This window comes from Seriola dumerili, unplaced genomic scaffold (assembly GCF_002260705.1).
Source record: "Seriola dumerili isolate Sdu_G_001 unplaced genomic scaffold, Sdu_1.0 BDQW01000110.1, whole genome shotgun sequence".
Classification (NCBI taxonomy): Eukaryota; Metazoa; Chordata; class Actinopteri; order Carangiformes; family Carangidae; genus Seriola; species Seriola dumerili.
The window spans coordinates 3419462-3437057 of NW_019174365.1; the positions used below are offsets into that span (position 1 = coordinate 3419462).

General features: G+C 40.6%; 1 protein-coding gene across 9 annotated transcripts in view; it reads right to left on the reverse strand.

The window, feature by feature from the left end:
* The window catches only part of dync1i1 (dynein cytoplasmic 1 intermediate chain 1), a 66259-nt gene that overhangs the window by 44911 nt on the left and 3752 nt on the right, over positions 1-17596 (reverse strand). For 5 of the 9 annotated variants that reach the window (XM_022747552.1, XM_022747549.1, XM_022747547.1 and 2 more), the window contains 2 exons: positions 15718-15777; positions 15249-15361 (listed from right to left, as the gene is read on the reverse strand). In XM_022747552.1, coding sequence (XP_022603273.1) covers positions 15249-15361; positions 15718-15777 — 173 coding nt within the window. Of the gene's footprint in view, positions 1-15248; positions 15362-15717; positions 15778-17188; positions 17231-17596 lie in introns of all 9 variants that reach the window. The other 4 variants (XM_022747550.1, XM_022747544.1, XM_022747543.1 and 1 more) reach the window with 1 other exon arrangement.

The window sequence follows — 17596 nt, forward strand, 5'->3', positions numbered from 1 at the left end:
AACACTTCAGTGATTTTATTATTTTTATCATTATTATTACAATAACTTCTGCCCTTATTTTACTATATTATTTCAGCCTCCCCAGTACCTCACTCTCTCACCCTGTCTTTGTATTCTCTTTTCTTTTTCACTTCCAAGTAAACTTTTTTTGATATATGACTTTAATTTTCATAGTGTGTACATAATAAATGACTAAGCCGAATCAAACACATGGCGGTGAGGCTCAGTCCAAGTTGGTGGTTAACAGCCAACTGTAGTGATCCAAACACCAGTGACCCACCAGTTTGGAGGAGAGACCCGAGAGGACCAGACAGGCAGACTGCCAGACTAGCTGCATGTCTGAGCTGCCAAAACAGACAAGCTGCAAACAGAAACGCACAGGGATACCCTTCTTTCCAGTGCCTTTGTCTCTGCCTCCATGCTTGTTTGTAAAGCTATGTTTCTCTCAGATGTTGTGTTTTTTTTTTTTGGTCATCTATCAGTCATTCTTCCCTTCTACAAACTCTGGTCATTAATCTGCAAATGCAGAACAAGTGGGGTCCCGCTAACCAACACTGGGTACATACAGTACACACAACTTCTAATCTATTCGGCTCCATTCTATTTTCTTGACCTTATGTGACCAGTCCGGTGGTTGGAATGTGTGGTGACGGGGATGGGAGGAGCGTGAGTAGAGGAGAGAGACCACATTGAGGAGCGGTCAAACTGTCAACCCCCGGGACCACAGGACTATGGAGCAAGGCAGCATGATTCATGGCCTATGGGTTACCTCACTAAGGGGAGACGGTCCAATTCCCGTATGAAGATACTGCTGATGTCGTTGCCAGTGGCCATGCATCAAGTTGTTCTGTCACAGTCACGCACCAAAAATATCCCGGCAATTTCCTTTGAATGGAAATTTTCAGATACATTTCTGCGTGGGCTCAAAGCAAAGCAAAAGCTACATTGTGGTAAATGATACTGGAAAATAGGACTCATGGGTTAGAAAAGATAATATAAAACTTTATGTAAAATGTACAGGCAAACACACACAGAGTGACTACAGGGTTCCCTGTTGAGTTGCAAAAGAAGCAGGGAATTCAAAAGAGACAATCTTCCACAGTTTGAGTGTGTCTGACTGCTACCCTGCAAGTATCTGCACACTTTCTTGTTTCCACCTCATTCCAGTCACGGGATGCTTTCTCTTTCCACCTGCTGCTTAATACCGCTCCTCACTGCAGGACAACAGGTTAACTGGTATCCTCCCCCTCACCACAGACAGGGGTCCACCTTGATGAAACTCCGCTTGGGGGCTCCTGTTTTGGCCGGCTACACACCCAGGGTAATGATATCCTCGGTAGCCGAGGGCCACCGCATCTGGCTGCCTCAATCTTCCCCTGGCTGCTTCCTCATGCTGACCAGGCCCAGTCAATTCAGCACAGCCTGGCAGGTATGTAGACACACGGATTCATAGTGTGAAGATACAAACACAAGTGCACACACGCACACACATCAAATGTGTAAAAGTGTTTGTAAATGTATATGGACACAGACACACACGACAGACAAATGTGGAAAGGTGTTTGTAAATACACATGCATGTACATACACAAAAACAGAGGCATATATATACTGTATATACACTCAAACACACACAAGCAGAAGCATATACACACATCTAAATGTGGCTTTTTATAGTTATTATGTAAGTGACTGGCTAATACTGTAATATCAGTAATAATTATTCAAAATTTTATTTTGTTTTTGGCCAAAGCCCAAGAAGAATGAAGACAATACAAAACATAAATGTTTCGTAATGAAAGGTCCATAATAAAGAACCAATTGCAATAAAAGTCAGTACACACACACACACACACACACACACACACACACACATATATATATATATATATATGCTTGCCAGGTCCACACCAAACATGCTGGACCCCTTCTAATCCAGACAACTTTATTTTATTTTCATCTGCCCAAACAATGTGCTGCCAATATTCACCAGGCCTCTTCTCGTGCTCTTTGGCAAAATTTAATCTTTCAGTTTTGTAAGTAATGATTCTCTTCTTTGGACGTTGTCCACAGAACTTGACTTCACAGTCTGATCATTCACTGAAACACCAATTCCCACAGATAGTCCTTGTGCCAAGTCGGAAGCACTTATACACCTGTTTTATATGCAGTGCTTCTGTTATTGGTAGGATGACTCTTCCTCTACCTCCAAACTACTGCTGGAACTGTGTTACAGCATATTTTCATGCATATATCCACTTGTACCTTCTCCTATCTTTATACAATCTGGTGTCTTACTATGTGGAGTTATGTTGCATTAGAAACAACCCATGGCCCACACTGAGAAAGCTGGGGTGCTCAAAGGAGCGCTGTTATCAGATCGGTAATTGGTATGCGAAGATACCCTGAGAAACAAGCTGGATTGGTGCATCCCTAGTATATATGACTTTTGTTGGAATTGTATTGTGAAGATATGTTGTCCAAATTATAAAGACTCCAAGCACATCATAATTGGAACTTAACAAAAGGGTCAATTAAGGTTTTTTGTGATAGATATGACAACAGTTTTGTAGGGCTTTTTATTATCAATTACTTTTTTTCTAATCGACTTGATTAATTGAGAACAGTGAAAAATGCCCCACCATGATTTCCAAGAGCCAAAGGCATCTTCAAATTGCTTGTTTTGTCTCTTGAACTGCCCAAGAATAAAATGTTCAATTTATTATCAGAGAGGACTAAGAAAACCAGCAAATATTCACATTTTTGAGGCTGGAAGCAGTGACTGTAAAACATTAGTGGAAGGATTAAGCAACTTAAAAATAGTTGATGAGTTCCCCCTTCAACTAATTAATTAACTGCTCTAAAATTTTAAGCAGTATAATCCATAACAGTATATCACAGTCCATTACATTAAACATAAAATTGATTCCTTTAATTTTAATTTCCTTTAATTCTGCCCTGTCATGAAAAGTATACGTTGAAATATCAACTGTAAAACTACAGTAAAAACTAGTGGTTGTACTGTGGTTCGACTTGTCTGTTCTTGTATATCTTTTTTTGCATTAGTAGCTCCAAAGGAAAATAATAATAATAATATAAAGCAAAATAAGTAATCTTATATGTGCCTATTTCCTACATATCAACAGGATATTCTGAAACTGTATTTGTTCCTACTTTTAATCTGCACCTACACAGAGCTCCTCCAAAGACAGATCACTCTTAACCCTCTCAGACAGACAACAAGGAATAAGCCAGTAATAACAATGCAACCGTCTACTGTATTGAGGCTAAGTAATACTTTTATTATCATGTTTTCTGTGCATGAGGCAACTGTTAGCCAATATAAACATCATTACTGTTTTTATGGACTAACAGGAGAGTGAAATAGTTCAGGTGAGGGTAATGGGCTGATCTGTTTGTGGAATAAAAAAAACATAGTCTTAATGAAGGCTGATACACCGCTGAGAGATTCATTAGCTTAAACATCTTGTATTATCTCACAGTAGGCAACAAGTATCGAACATGTGGAGAGAAGAGTTTTAAAGATACTGACAACATATAAGAGATGTACAGTCTTCCGCCTTCCCTTCGGCTGGCACATAAAGCACAATGGCGTGGTGTGTCACGGCAAATGAGCGTGTGTTCTGTTTGGTAAGGATCAAAGCGTTAGCTAACCTTTTATTCTGAACCCAATTCACAATGAGTGCTAGTGTGCTGAAATGTGTTAGCGCAAGCTTGGAGCGATTGGCGTAGTTATCAAAGAGCTGTGGGTGTGTGTGTAGAGAGGAGGATGAGACCAGGCCCCACGTTTGTCATCGACTACATTATAGGGGCAGAGCTGTAGACTTATCATAGCAGCATGGAGGTGACGACGAAACTGAGTCACACACAATCAAAGATGACAGTACTCATAATTTTTATACATCTCCATTATATTAATCACAAAGAGAGACAGTGATATGAGAGGAGAGGCGGCGGAAACAGGGATAGGGATACAAAAGAGAAATCCAGCAGGATATTGGGGGATCCCACACACTGGGAATAACCCTACAACATCATATATGGGCACACATACACACAAACACACACACACACACACACACACACACACACACACACACACACACACACACACAGAGTTCGCAGGGGTTCTGAGAGGTTGGCTGTTGAGCAGACCACAACACAAGCACTATGCAGAGGAGTAGGAGGAGGTCGAAAAGACTTGAAAGGCTCCTCTAATGTGGCCCTGGCACGACAACACACACACTCACACACACACACATACGCATTAACTTCTCTGAGATCAAGACACAACACACACTACATTCACTTAACCTCTGCGTATATCACAAATGACCGAAGGCATCAGGGGAATTCTCTCATTTTTTATCTGTCCCACCTCCAGTAATCTAATCCTTGTTATCCAATTGCCAGAACAAAAAGATATACAGTATACTATGTGGCCGCAATGATTTTATGTGACTGAGTTAATGATATAGGTCACAGATAAAATTACGCAATCCTAAAATAGATAAAATGGGATATGATAGCCTTACTGGGAATTTGTCTTGTCACACAGGGCATAATGTTTGTCTGTCATCTCTAAATAAAGCAAACATAAGAACATTGGGAATACAGAGATTTAACTCTCACAATCCTTACAGGTTATTTAAAGCAGAAATATCCTGTTTTCAGCCACCTGTAGACCCAGAGATTAAAATAAACACTGCTCCACATTATTTCTCATCTTTTTCTCAGAGGTGAGAGGGCAGCCCAACCTGCTCAAGAATCTCACTGATGTGTAGATGGTCAAGACAGACTGGATAGATTGTGGGAAAAAGTGCAGCAATATGGCAATGAACTCAATCTCTGAGTCCACAGTTGCATCCTCTTGCAAGAACGTCGCATTCCAGAGGTACAACATCACTTAAGTCTCCTACAAAGTCAGTCAAATGTTGAGTAACAGTTTGTAAAATAACATTTTCCCCCACAGAGTGGCTCAGAATTTTATTTGGGCGGAGAGAAAAGTGAAAATGCATAAAAAGTCATGCACTGATAATCTTCTAAATCCTTTTACTGCAGTTTGTTAATTATATTCATGCTTTCCATTTGTTTTCATAGAAAATAATGTTTAAAAATCATCATGGTTCATCAAGTCATGATTGCCACAGTAGGAGTAAAAGTATTCACCACATACACACACATTAGCAGCAGGACCTGATGTAAAACTGGTGAGGCTAAAAACCGCAGGATGATTTAGATTAATTCATCTATTCGCCACACTTCCCCACACTGATCAAACATTGTGTTTGTGTTTGTGTAAAAATCTGTGTACACCCATGTCCACACCTTACACAGACACGCATGCCCACACATAATCAGCTGTCATTAATGCAGCCAATTCAGGCCTTTGGGGGTCTGTGGCCAAACTTGCTGTGTGCTGTGGGTGCAGTGAGAGTAGATTCTCTCCCCCATATCTTTCTCTCCTTCAGTCTCTCTCACCGTCTCACCAACCCCTCTCTCTTTCTAGCAGTGCCACCCAGGCCTGGCCCAGACCCAGACCCACATCTTTAAACTGAGCCATCATACCATGCCACGCCATGCTCTGAGCCCGGCCGCAAGGCCCTGATTAAAACCCATGACTTCAAACTTTCCAAACTGTCAAAAACCCAGTCAAAGAGGAGAGAGAGAGAGAGGGAGAGAGAGAGGGAGAGAGAGACAGACCAACAGAGAGAAAAAGTCTTACATAAAATCACTGCTGTGGCATCGATTCACTTTTCAACACGTCATCTGAGCAGGGATTTGTGTCACTCAGAAATAGCACCGTTTGCATCTGTGTGCGTATGTGTGTGTGGCTCAGATGGTCATTGGTGGTCTGTGTTTGCCACTTGGATGACGATGGTGTTTCATTTTGTTTTAATGAGGGACGGACAGACAGAAGAGACAAACAGTTTTTATAGGCCTGCTAGATGTTGATGCTTGGGATTGAATCTTTTTGGATCGAAGTAAAATAGACAACTGTATTCATAGCACCTCAGCAACACTTATATAATAAACAAGCGTATTCTTGGGGAAATTATCTCAATACCTTTAGGAGTCAAAGACAACACTGGCTTTCAATCTTGTGGAATCATGTCAATCAAATTACAACTTTAAAAGCCAACATGTGTTTGATATTATTTGTAAAAATGTTATTTTAAATTATTACCATAATTTAATTTCATTTGATACTCATTTCTAATAAAAAATGTTTGACACTTTTGGTTGTTAAGACTTTGAAAAAGCCCTCAAGTAAATATCATGTATATGTGCCAAGAGTGCTCCCTGCTGGAGAGTTGCAGAATCACATGTCACACTCCTGCCAAACAAAAAACCAGGTTGGTTATAGAATTTCACTTCAATCAACTGTCAAGCTATAAACTGTGATAATGATGTGGAAATTTTAGGTCTGAATCATTTGCAACTAGAACAGAGTCAGTTGATTTTAAAGTCTACTGAATTTCCACCATGATTGGTTGAAGAACAACTGAAAACAAACTTCTGTTGCGCTACCTTGTTAGTAGCACAATATTTATTTTTACCTGACAAATAATGTCAGAGGTTTTGATTGCCTGTCTAGAAAAAAGGTTAAATTCAACAGTGTGTGTTTTTTTTTCAACTGTGCATGCAAAAACACACAAACTAGCATTGAAATGGTTAATAAACATCAAACTGAAAGGGAAGCAGGGCTTAAAGCTGCAGGCTAGCTGTGGCAGTGAACCGCTACCCTCTCAAATGAAAACCCTTAGAGAGTCGAAAGGATCTCGGAGTACAAGGGAGACCACCCAGGGAAACGTTCAAGCCCCACTGTTGTTTTACACACGTATAAAAAATACAACAAGGCGGGGGGAAAGGGTGGGGTGCACATGTCAAAAAGTCAAGTTCAACGAAATACAAGTGAAAAGGGGAAAAAAGAAAACGGTTGAAAGAGTAAAAAAAAAAAAAAGTGTGAAACTATATTCCTACTCATCTCAAGCACTCATCAGATGGCAAATATTATTTTGGATGATGGTCATTTTGCCAAAGAGAGAAAGAAAGCCAGAGGGAGGGATATGAAGAAGGGGGTTCATGTACCTTATTACACAGTGGTCATAGGGGAAAACTGCAATCATCTGTGACTCACTTGGAATACCTTACGCACTGTGAAAGACATTATTTTTCTCTAATATCAGGAACGTCTCTGGGTTTTGACTGCCGTGGCCATTTTGACAGAAACCGCTTGGGACCCTGCATCAATTTCGAAACAGGAGTGAAACTGGAGTGAAAGCTGCGCCCTTTTGAGTCTGATGACGATGAAAGCCGAACTCAGAGACGTTTTAAGAAGAGAGAAAGTGAGAAGTATGGGCCAATTATGTGTGTCTGCAGGGAAAAGATGAGGGGAGATCATAATAGCAAAACCCAAGTCTGATCTGAAGTATGAGCATGCATGTGTCCGTGAGTACATGTCTTTCTATTGTGTGGACAAATTGAAGTTTGAAGCCACGGTTGTGAGGCAATTTATTTGTGATAGTTAAGGTTAGGGTAAGGGGCTAAATTGGTTTAAATTGTATCCTTAGAAGCGGCTGCATTGAGGCAATCGCTCTTCCAAAAGTGCAGAAGTCACAAAACATAAAAAAACAATTCATATATCTACTTTTAGTAGAACAAATTCAAAGTTAAACAACTCAGGACATTTTGTTCAGGGTCCTCTGTATACGCTCACTGTAGTTATTCTCTACATGAATTGAGCCTTTACAAAACGCACACACACACATTATCACTCACACACACACGCACGCACGAAGGCACGCACCCACGCACGCACGCACGCACACACACACACACACCCTTTGGTCTGTTCAGCCTGTTGTACCCGCCTGGCTGGAACAACAACAATGTATGAGACAAGCACTTCCATATGTGGCTACGCACACATATATGCACATACACAGACACATACAGAAACATATAAGTACCTAACCAAGTAAAACACACACTCATGCAACCACATTCCTCCCTTCAGGGCCTTGAAGGCTGCCCGCAAACCCCTCAGTCATGTCGGTTTCGTATAGACCGGGAGTGTGTTACATTCACTGTTTTTATTTGAATGCATCATTGCTTCACTGGATTGCCGAAAAGGCCAAAGACAGACACACAGGGTAAATTGGCTGAGGGAACTTAAAGGACCTCAACCTCATGAGTTGTGAGTGTTTGGTATGAGCCTCAGCCCGCTGCCTAATGCAGTAATACTTTCCTTCTTGATGCTCTCTTGTAGGAAAAACCAGACAAAACACAACTACATTCAAGTCTTCCAGTAAACAAGCATCACACTGCATGGGGACAGTTATGTGACGAATGCCATAACAAAATGGTGTCAATAAGCTGTTTACATAACCCTACAATTTACATGCGGTTACTGTATTTACTGCGTTGCTGACTTGAGTACCCCTGACTAAACTGTCACCATTCAAGTGAATGGGAAAGTCAAAACAATATCAGAGTTTTATTACCAATATGAAAACAATACTTTACTTTGAGCAATATTAATGTTTTTTTCTACAAACCCTTTTTTCATTAAACAAAAGAAGATAAGAGCTTATCATATATTAAATGTTCCTTTAAACACATGCAGCTGTAATTTAGAATTTTGCCAAAATAAAACGGTCTAAAATTGGAAAAAATATTATTCAAAATCAGTAAATATCTGACTAAAGAAACATAAAACAAGACTACAAATCTGAACAGTTATTCAATGACAACTTTCATTGTTAGCTACAGACACATTTTGATAGGTAACCAAAAGTATTAAGGTCCCATACTCATTGGAAATTCGGAAATAATGTAATCCAGCAATAACATTTGGTTTTTACTTGCTTTAATCTAGTGCTATAAACTATTAAACTCATGTAGTAATGGGTTTCAGACATGGATTCCAATACTTTTGGTGCCAATTTCAAATCCACCCCTATTGGATTAAATCTTCAAGAGCATTTTTTGTACAACTGTTGATTGTAGACAGTTCAGGACCTGTTGAATCATATTTAGGAGTTTGTGGAAAAAAATACAAAAGTAAACACTGTAATTGAACCAATGTGCTGCCAATGGTCAGGATCATTTCATAAATTAAACTGCTCCATTATGGGATTATACAGAGTTCAGGTGACGCATGTGCATGTGTGTGTGTGTGTGGCCACGTCGGAGTTCATATGTGTACATTTCTGTGGATCTGTATATGCTTGTTTATTCCTATGTATGTTAGTCTGCACATATGCGTTTACATTTATGAATCTGTTTGCTTATGTGTTTGTGTGCCTACTTACAAGAACGTGTGTCTTTTCAAATTAGTGCTTGGAAATGGCTTTTCTCTTGCAATTAGAGGCCATTACCAGTCCACCACATGTCAAAAGAAAGCCTCTTATTTCAGTAAATATACTTAAGGAGTGAATTACTGACCAACTATATACTCAAGCTGTACAGACCCTGAAAACTAATGGTCCAGAAAATACTGCAGGGGGGGGGCATGCACATTCTTTTGCATTAAAAACACACAAACTTTAACACACACTCTTGACCCTGTGAACTTTTAACCCTAACAAAGGGATTTTCCGAAGTTGCAACATCAAATTATTCACAATCACATGCAGAGTTGTATTTCTGAAGGCCTACTTGTGGTTGACTGCAAACAATTGAGGCTACAATATCATAACTGCTGCAACATCCCTTGGTGGCCTGCCTCTCCTCCACTTGTGTCTCTCTTGCTCTTTCTCTTCCATTCCTCTGTTTATTCTCCAGGGAACACACATTTCTCTTCACCCTTTACATTCTATCTTTCTTTTCTTTTTCTACATTTCTCTCTATTTCTTTGGGTACCTTTCCAGTGTGGCCCATTATGGGTCTTTTAAGGCTCCACTGAGCAAAACCAATTTACTACAAACTGGGTCAGGCTGACACTACAGCCATGCCAACCTGCACACATGTATACGTGCACAAACACATGCACAAAATGCCTACAATCCTCTTGACCTTTCCTGCACTTGCCAACACACACACACACGCACGCACGCACGCACGCACGCACGCACGCACGCACGCACGCACGCACGCACGCACGCACGCACGCACACACACACACACACACACACACACACACACACACACACACACACACACACACACACACACACACACACACACAAACACAAAGATAGTTATCTTCAGATTGGGATCAGTAAAGTAAAAGAGTGGGTTTGTCAGAGTACTGACATTGACTCTGTTCATGGCAAAGTGGGATTGGTTGGTCCAGAGAAGGGATGCAGGGAGAAACAAAGAGAGAGACAGAAAGATTGCCCACATTTTACTGGAACTAAGTGAAATCTCACCTCCTCCTCCCCTGTGAAGAGTGTTTGAAACTTGGCTCTACAATTTCTGTAAGATTTGAAGAGAATGGAGTTGGAACATTTCAACTGCTGTGGTTAAGTAGAAGACATGTGAGAGGGTTCACAGTCTCAGCGAAACTCCTGAAACACTTCACCAGTGTACTACACTGATGGTATAATAACATTCAAAGATAACTTGGCTTTACAGCGATATAACAGCAATTTGTTCAACTGTAGATTCTAGTTTAATGTGTTTCTATAATAAATACTTAATTTCACTTAATATTAAACATTTCCTTTCTGCATTTCCATAAATCTGCATTAATAGATTTTTTGGCCCCTTGGCAGCAGCACAACAAGCTAGGAACACAACACTGGCATATTATCACTTTATAAAGTTGTTTTGGCAAACATCTTTGGCCCAATTACACATCCAGCAGATTCAGAAGAAACATCAGCATTCATTTGAAATTGTGTTTTATGCTATGTAACGCCAATGTTCATTCTCCTTTTAGTTTTGTCTTTTGGTCTCCAACTCCTGAGGGAAATATCTGACTCTGTAGCTGTAAAATGCTCCACCATGTTCAATAGCTAGGTGCTAAATCTGTCTGTTATTTGGTGCTGGGCAGGTAGTGTAAAGTGGGCTTATTGGATCAATTTTGTAGTGTTTGAACTGGAAACAAACTATGCTAATGAGAGCAGTGAGACAGCAAAGTTGGGGTCTATAAAAAACAGGACCAATGAGCTGACATCAAAATGCTTCATACAGCTGAGGGGACCTGCAGAGTTGGGTGGTAATTCTGTGTGGCGTTTCACATTGCATGCAGTCATTTGACCCTTTGTTAACGCAGAAATATTGTGTAACTTCAAATGCGAGGATGCGTCCACCTGTCACATTGCAAACATTGCTGGCCATAACCTTTTTTTGTGTTCACAAATACTTACTGTATATTCAGAAAAATAAGGGTGATTAAAGCTAAGACTTCCGATTGACATAAATTTCAGTCTTTATTTACATTAATTTGTGTTTTGGGTGAAAAGCATATAGTCAGTTTGAAATAAGAGCCACCTCAATCACCTTCCTCAAGAACACATCATCCTGGTTAAACACAAGATAGAGGCATGAAACACTAACTAGTCCACACACACTTTGTTTGACCTCAGTGGGTTAGGTTACTATCATACACCACATTAGGCCTTACTTTATTTCCCTGCTATGTCCTTAGACAAAGCGTCCGTCCCTCATGACAAGCATGTCCATTCATACCCATTAGGATAGCAGTAAATAGCTGGAGCCAACCGTGACTGGGGCTAATCCGATTGCCTGACACAATGGACACTTGGGACAGACGGATCACTAAACAGCCAGTGGGAAAAGGAACATACATAGACAGCTACACATGACAATTATATGGAGGCAAATTGGTCACGGAAATGAAAAACCATATCATTAACTGGTTTAAATGAGAGTCACACTCACACACACGCACACACACACGCACACACACACACACACACACACACTACATGGGAGCTTTAAAACACAAACTTGTATGTAGAAGGACAGACACGTGTTCACAAAGACACATAGTCAGATCAAATCAATCCACTTTGATAAAGCTGCATTCAGGTTTGAACACACACACACACACACACACACACACACACACACACACACACACACACACTCCTACAGAGCTTACTCACGTCTTACACACACGCAGCCAGCCACCCCTGGCATAAGGGCAGATATGAGAACTGGGGAGGTCAGAAGTTCATGAGGAGAAGAACCCATGAGAGAATCCCTGAGTCATCCGGCAATGATTGTTTAAAGTGATTACGATGAGACTTCACTTATCCTTCCTTTCACACACACACTCATGCCACAATTTCAATATTACAGTTAGAATGTGAAACTATTTCCCACATTAGGAACCATCTAATATATCCAGACCCTAATAACATTTGATAGGGATAACAATAATTCTAGTCACAGGAAACACATCTGCAAAAAAAAGCACCAGTTGGCCAGATGTGGCCTTTAAAAATGTGTGTCAATAATTAGATATGATATTTTTGGTCACGAGAATATGACATTTTATATGATGATTATTCCATACTGTAACTAATTCTTGTTGGATATTTGTCTTCTCTGTTTGACAGGCCAGAGGTCAGCCACACACATAGGTTTACAAACATACTGTATACATATCCAAACAACTAGAAGTCTAACCATAGAGCTTTACACACTGCTGGGGCACACCACCGTCATTAAGACATCAGTGCAGCCTGCAGCTGGGTTTCTTCCCCACTTGATCCCACTCTCTTTTCTTTCTGTACAGTATATGTTTTTGTTGCAGGCTACAGGCTACACAGAACAGTTTGACAAAACAACGCACGCTCTGACAGTCTACAGAGATGTATTTAAGTAACACACGCAAAAGTATATGAATGGACCACAACCCTGCGTTTGAAGCTCAAACAAGACTGTTAGATTGACTTCTGAGGGTACACAGGTGTCCAACCTCACAGTAGGTTAGGGTCAATAGCATTTTATTGAGCATGAATCATTTCATGACCTCACTTAGGTTTAGCATTCCACATTTTTAAATATTTACAGTTATAAATAACTAAATATACCTAATTGTGTGCACAACTTGTAGCTGCAACCTGAAAATGAGATGTGTGTTACGTGCATATTGGGTTCAGTAATCAACACCAGGAATTGGCCTGAACAAACACAGCCAGAAGTGCAGGCAGGTGCTACCATCAGCCCCTTTTCTTCTTCCTCCAGACACACAAGCTTTGTGGTAGTCTGCAAAGGGAGGGTCTCCTAAGGCCAGGGTCACCTCCCTGTAGACCACCACAGCTCTGTTCTGGCTCCCAGATGTTCTCCCTCATACACTTACACCCACCCACACACGCACGCACGCACACACGCACACACACACACACAAAGAAGGACCTCCTGAACATGCTGTTAGAAGCTGAAAACAAACAAACCAAATAAACGAACGACATATAGCATTGCTACAGGCGCTAACCAGTCACAGTGTTTATATTTGTCTGTATGTATACACACACTATTTGACCTGTCTACAGTACCTGCTGCATGCTTATTTGTTTGTATGTTTAAGTGTTGGTCTTTGTCTCTTTGCCTAATTGCCCTATGCAGTTTGTAACAGTTGTATATTTGTTTATTTGTGCGTGTTTGTTGGTTTGGTGCTCTGTGTAGGTACACTTACAGCATCTGACAAGTGGAGTCCTTGTGTGCACAAATAAACTTGACTAAAAAACCTGATTATGATTCTGGTATGTATGTGTACACATATGCGTATGTATGTCTCCCAGCACACGTATGTGAGTCAGTGGTTGTGCACTTGTTGAATAAAGGATCTATTCCTGGGTCTGTCAAGGAAATGGGGGGAGTTGAGGCAGGCCATTTGGATGCTGATCAGGAAAGACGTGTGTGTATGTGCGTGGTGGTTGCTGGTGGAGGAGGGCGGTGGAATCCACACCAGACCATCTATTATAATGACAGGAAGCAGGAAGTACAACCCCTTCACAGTCACATGGCTGCCAGCTGTCTTGGCAAGTAGAAGAAGGAAGACAGAGAAGATGATAGGGAGCGTGTGTGCATGTGTGAGTGTGTGTGTATGTGTGAGTGTGTGTGTATATACATATATATACATATATATCTATATATATAGATATATATGTATATACATACACAAACACACACACGTGCACGCGCGCGCGCACACACACTCACACATGCCTGGCAGTCAGTTTGGACAGAGAGTGTGTAGGTGGAGTAGTATCTATATGTGCATTCCTACACATGAAGATGACATTTCTGAATGGAATATCTGCATTTGCAATAAGAGCAAAGGCTTGAAGTTCAATTTAGTGGAACAACTCCAACTGTCATCCATCCAAATCTCCACTGTCTTTCTCTTCCAATAGAAAAATACTCACATCTATAACCCTTGGATGTGCAATCACCAACATCATGCCAAATCCAGTGCACTAACCATATGGATGTGTTTAGTAACTGCTGCTCAGCACATATGTGCACACCCACTTGCAGAGACACAAATACACACATATACATTTTCACATGTATGCACGCATAACCTCACATGTTTAAAACACACATGCAGCAACCCAAACACATGCACAAGCATACACATTTTTTCTCGTCCCCAGCATAAATCATAATGGAGTGAATAGCAGCTTTTTCTGTTAAAATTTTTTTTAACATTTTATAACTACATCTCTTCTGTAGATGTTACAGTCTGAAGGTTCTACAGCTATACATAACGCTAACTAATACATGCAAAATTGAAACTTGAAAACGCATACACACAGCTATATACTTCTGTGCGGATACATCACACGCCAACATACAGCGGTTCTCAAACATCCATCAAAAGTCGTCAGGGTGACTTTCATCTGTCAGCCTGTTTCCACTTATGACCAGGAGTCAAAAGCATGATGTTCTGTGATTGAAGACACAAAAACTGACAGGGAGACACTTGTCAGCTTCTCCACGCCTTGCCCTCTCTCTCTCTCTCTCTCTCTTTGTAAGATCTTTAAATCGTTCCAGGTTTACAGGCCGTGAACTAGCTAACCGAAGGAGTATCAGATTCAACCACACAACGACAACAATCATTGCAATGTGAAACCATATGTTGCCTCCTGTAACCTTTGGTGCCCCCATAGATCCTAAAAACCGTTTGAATCTTAGATTGTTTTATTCTAAAAATTATGGATGATAAGGAATGTCAAGAGAATACTCTTGAAAGTCCCTCATGCACACGCGCACACACACACACACACACAAATATTCACCTTCAGACAGGTGGGCGGTGAGCGTCTGTGTCTCTTTGCTGTAAGAGACCACCTCTTTGGGAAGGAAGTCTACCTGTGTGATCTTAGAGGCCCCCAGCCTCTGCATCCTCCGCCTGGGTAACAGAAACAAGATGTTATCATTAGCATGGTTATATTGTGCTTAAACCCAAATTGTCCTTTTTAGATTAAAACATATGTCCATTTGTCCAAAGTTTACAGAAATAAATAGTGTAGAGAGATCAGTGTCAGATCAGATCAGTCTGTTGTAACAACTAGCTCAGCTATCAGAGGATTGCGTTATTAAAGTGGTTCTATTCACATGTACATTTATCCTTAAAATGTACTATTAAATTAAAATCAAGCATCTTTTGCACATGCCATGCAGTGCCACATAAAGTGGCTTTCTTTCTATTGATCTTTATTTCTTTTTTTGTCAGACAGTGAACAAGAGGACAGGAGGAAAATGTACCCGAGCTCAGAATCAGCCTGCAGCTGCAGCACAGAGGGGTCTGTGTCCCACTGCAGAGTCCTGATGTCACCAACAGGGGGCGGGGCAAGAGAGGACATGCATGTTTACAAACAGACACATTGTAACAAATACACAAACACTGGCACACATGTATGATTGGCACATATTACCACAACACATATTACCACATGTATGCGCACACACACTCACACTCACCCACACACCACTTATCTAGAGAACAGCTTAACACGGAAATTCCCATCGAATTTCATGCAAAGATGGCACTGTTAATGGAAAAATGTTTAGCTAAGTGGATATAGCGTGGGAGGGCTATACATTAGGGAGACATTATATTTCATTATACATCAATGTCCTCTATTTATTTAAAGATCTCTGCTCATCTTTTGTGATAGAGTTCTTGGTCTTGTGCCAGGAATCTAGTTGAAAATAGTTTGATTCTTGTCAATGGAAAAGCTATAAGATGACCTGGTGACTTTTGTAAATGGGCTCTGCTGAAATGTTTATATTCATTTTTTAATCAGTATCTGATTTTAGCATTATGTTTACTTAAGTCACATCAGTCATTTATGCATGTTGGATTAGATTTGTGTGACATTCTGTGTCCTGATATTTCATATGCAAAACTGTGCCAAATAATACATGAAAATCATGAACAATGTATTCAGCAACATGATTTACATTTCATACCCACAGAACAACATACACTAAACACACACTGGACATATTTACATTCAGCATATTAAAATCAAAATAAATCAGTATATAAAGATTTAGCTTGCTCAGCACACATGACAATATACTTGCCATGCGTGATCAATGAGTTTGACAAACCATGAGCTCATTCAGTGCATTTGTGGTTGTTCAGCAGCTCTAGCTTGTTTTACATTGGGGAGGGAAGAATTATTTATTTGCAGGGAGTTTAAAAAGAAACTGAAACCTAAAGAATTTTATGGCGAGTTGGATGAAGTCTACCAGCTGTGAAAGGATAACACTTCCAACACCGATACACTTTTTGATGATACCTTTTACGGCCAAGGAACACGACCATTAGGCCTTCAGCTGGTGCCACATAGGACCAGGTGAGAGTGGCAAAGCATCTCTTTAGCCTGACAGACTGTCTGTTTTACAGTAACAGCGATGACACTTTAAGCAGCTGATTGTCAACTCTGTGAAGGCTGAAATGACTTTTGTGGCTCAACTCATGCAAGCAGCAATCTTTTAGGCTGGTATTAAGGGAGACAGCACAGCTTCAGACAGGAAGTCACCAGAGGAGAGTGGAGGAATGAAGGTAAGAGAGGCACTGCACTGTTTGGATCTTATAAATAATGATGAGAACAAATTGGTAAGACCACTGACAACGATTTGGTGCCTCTCTGTGTTCACATGAGGATAACCTCTGCTAAAGAAAAGTAGAGGGGGGGGTTCCTGGGTTTGACATGAAAATGCTTACCTTGTGCTCTGTGCTTGGGACTTGTTTTTAGAGAAACCTGACCTAAGAAGGGACACACACATACACAGCCACAAATGGAGAAGCTCAAAATGGCATGCCATCATCCAGGGTGGATTTGGGGGAAAAAACTCTTTCATTCCATTTATTGGAACTAACCCACCAATTTGTACAAATCTGGTACAAGCTCAAAAGAAACAAAAAGTATTATATAAGAGAATTGATTTCTGCTAGGAACTTTGTTCATCCCCAATTCCACCCCTGGCCATACCAGAACAACACATCACTAATGACCCCTGAGGGCGTCCCTCACACATTGACCATACAGTCCGCTACCATTAAAAAGCAAATGGAAAGCGCTTGATGACCACTCCCTTCTCAACGGCAGGTTTAATTCTCCAAAGCAGCCAA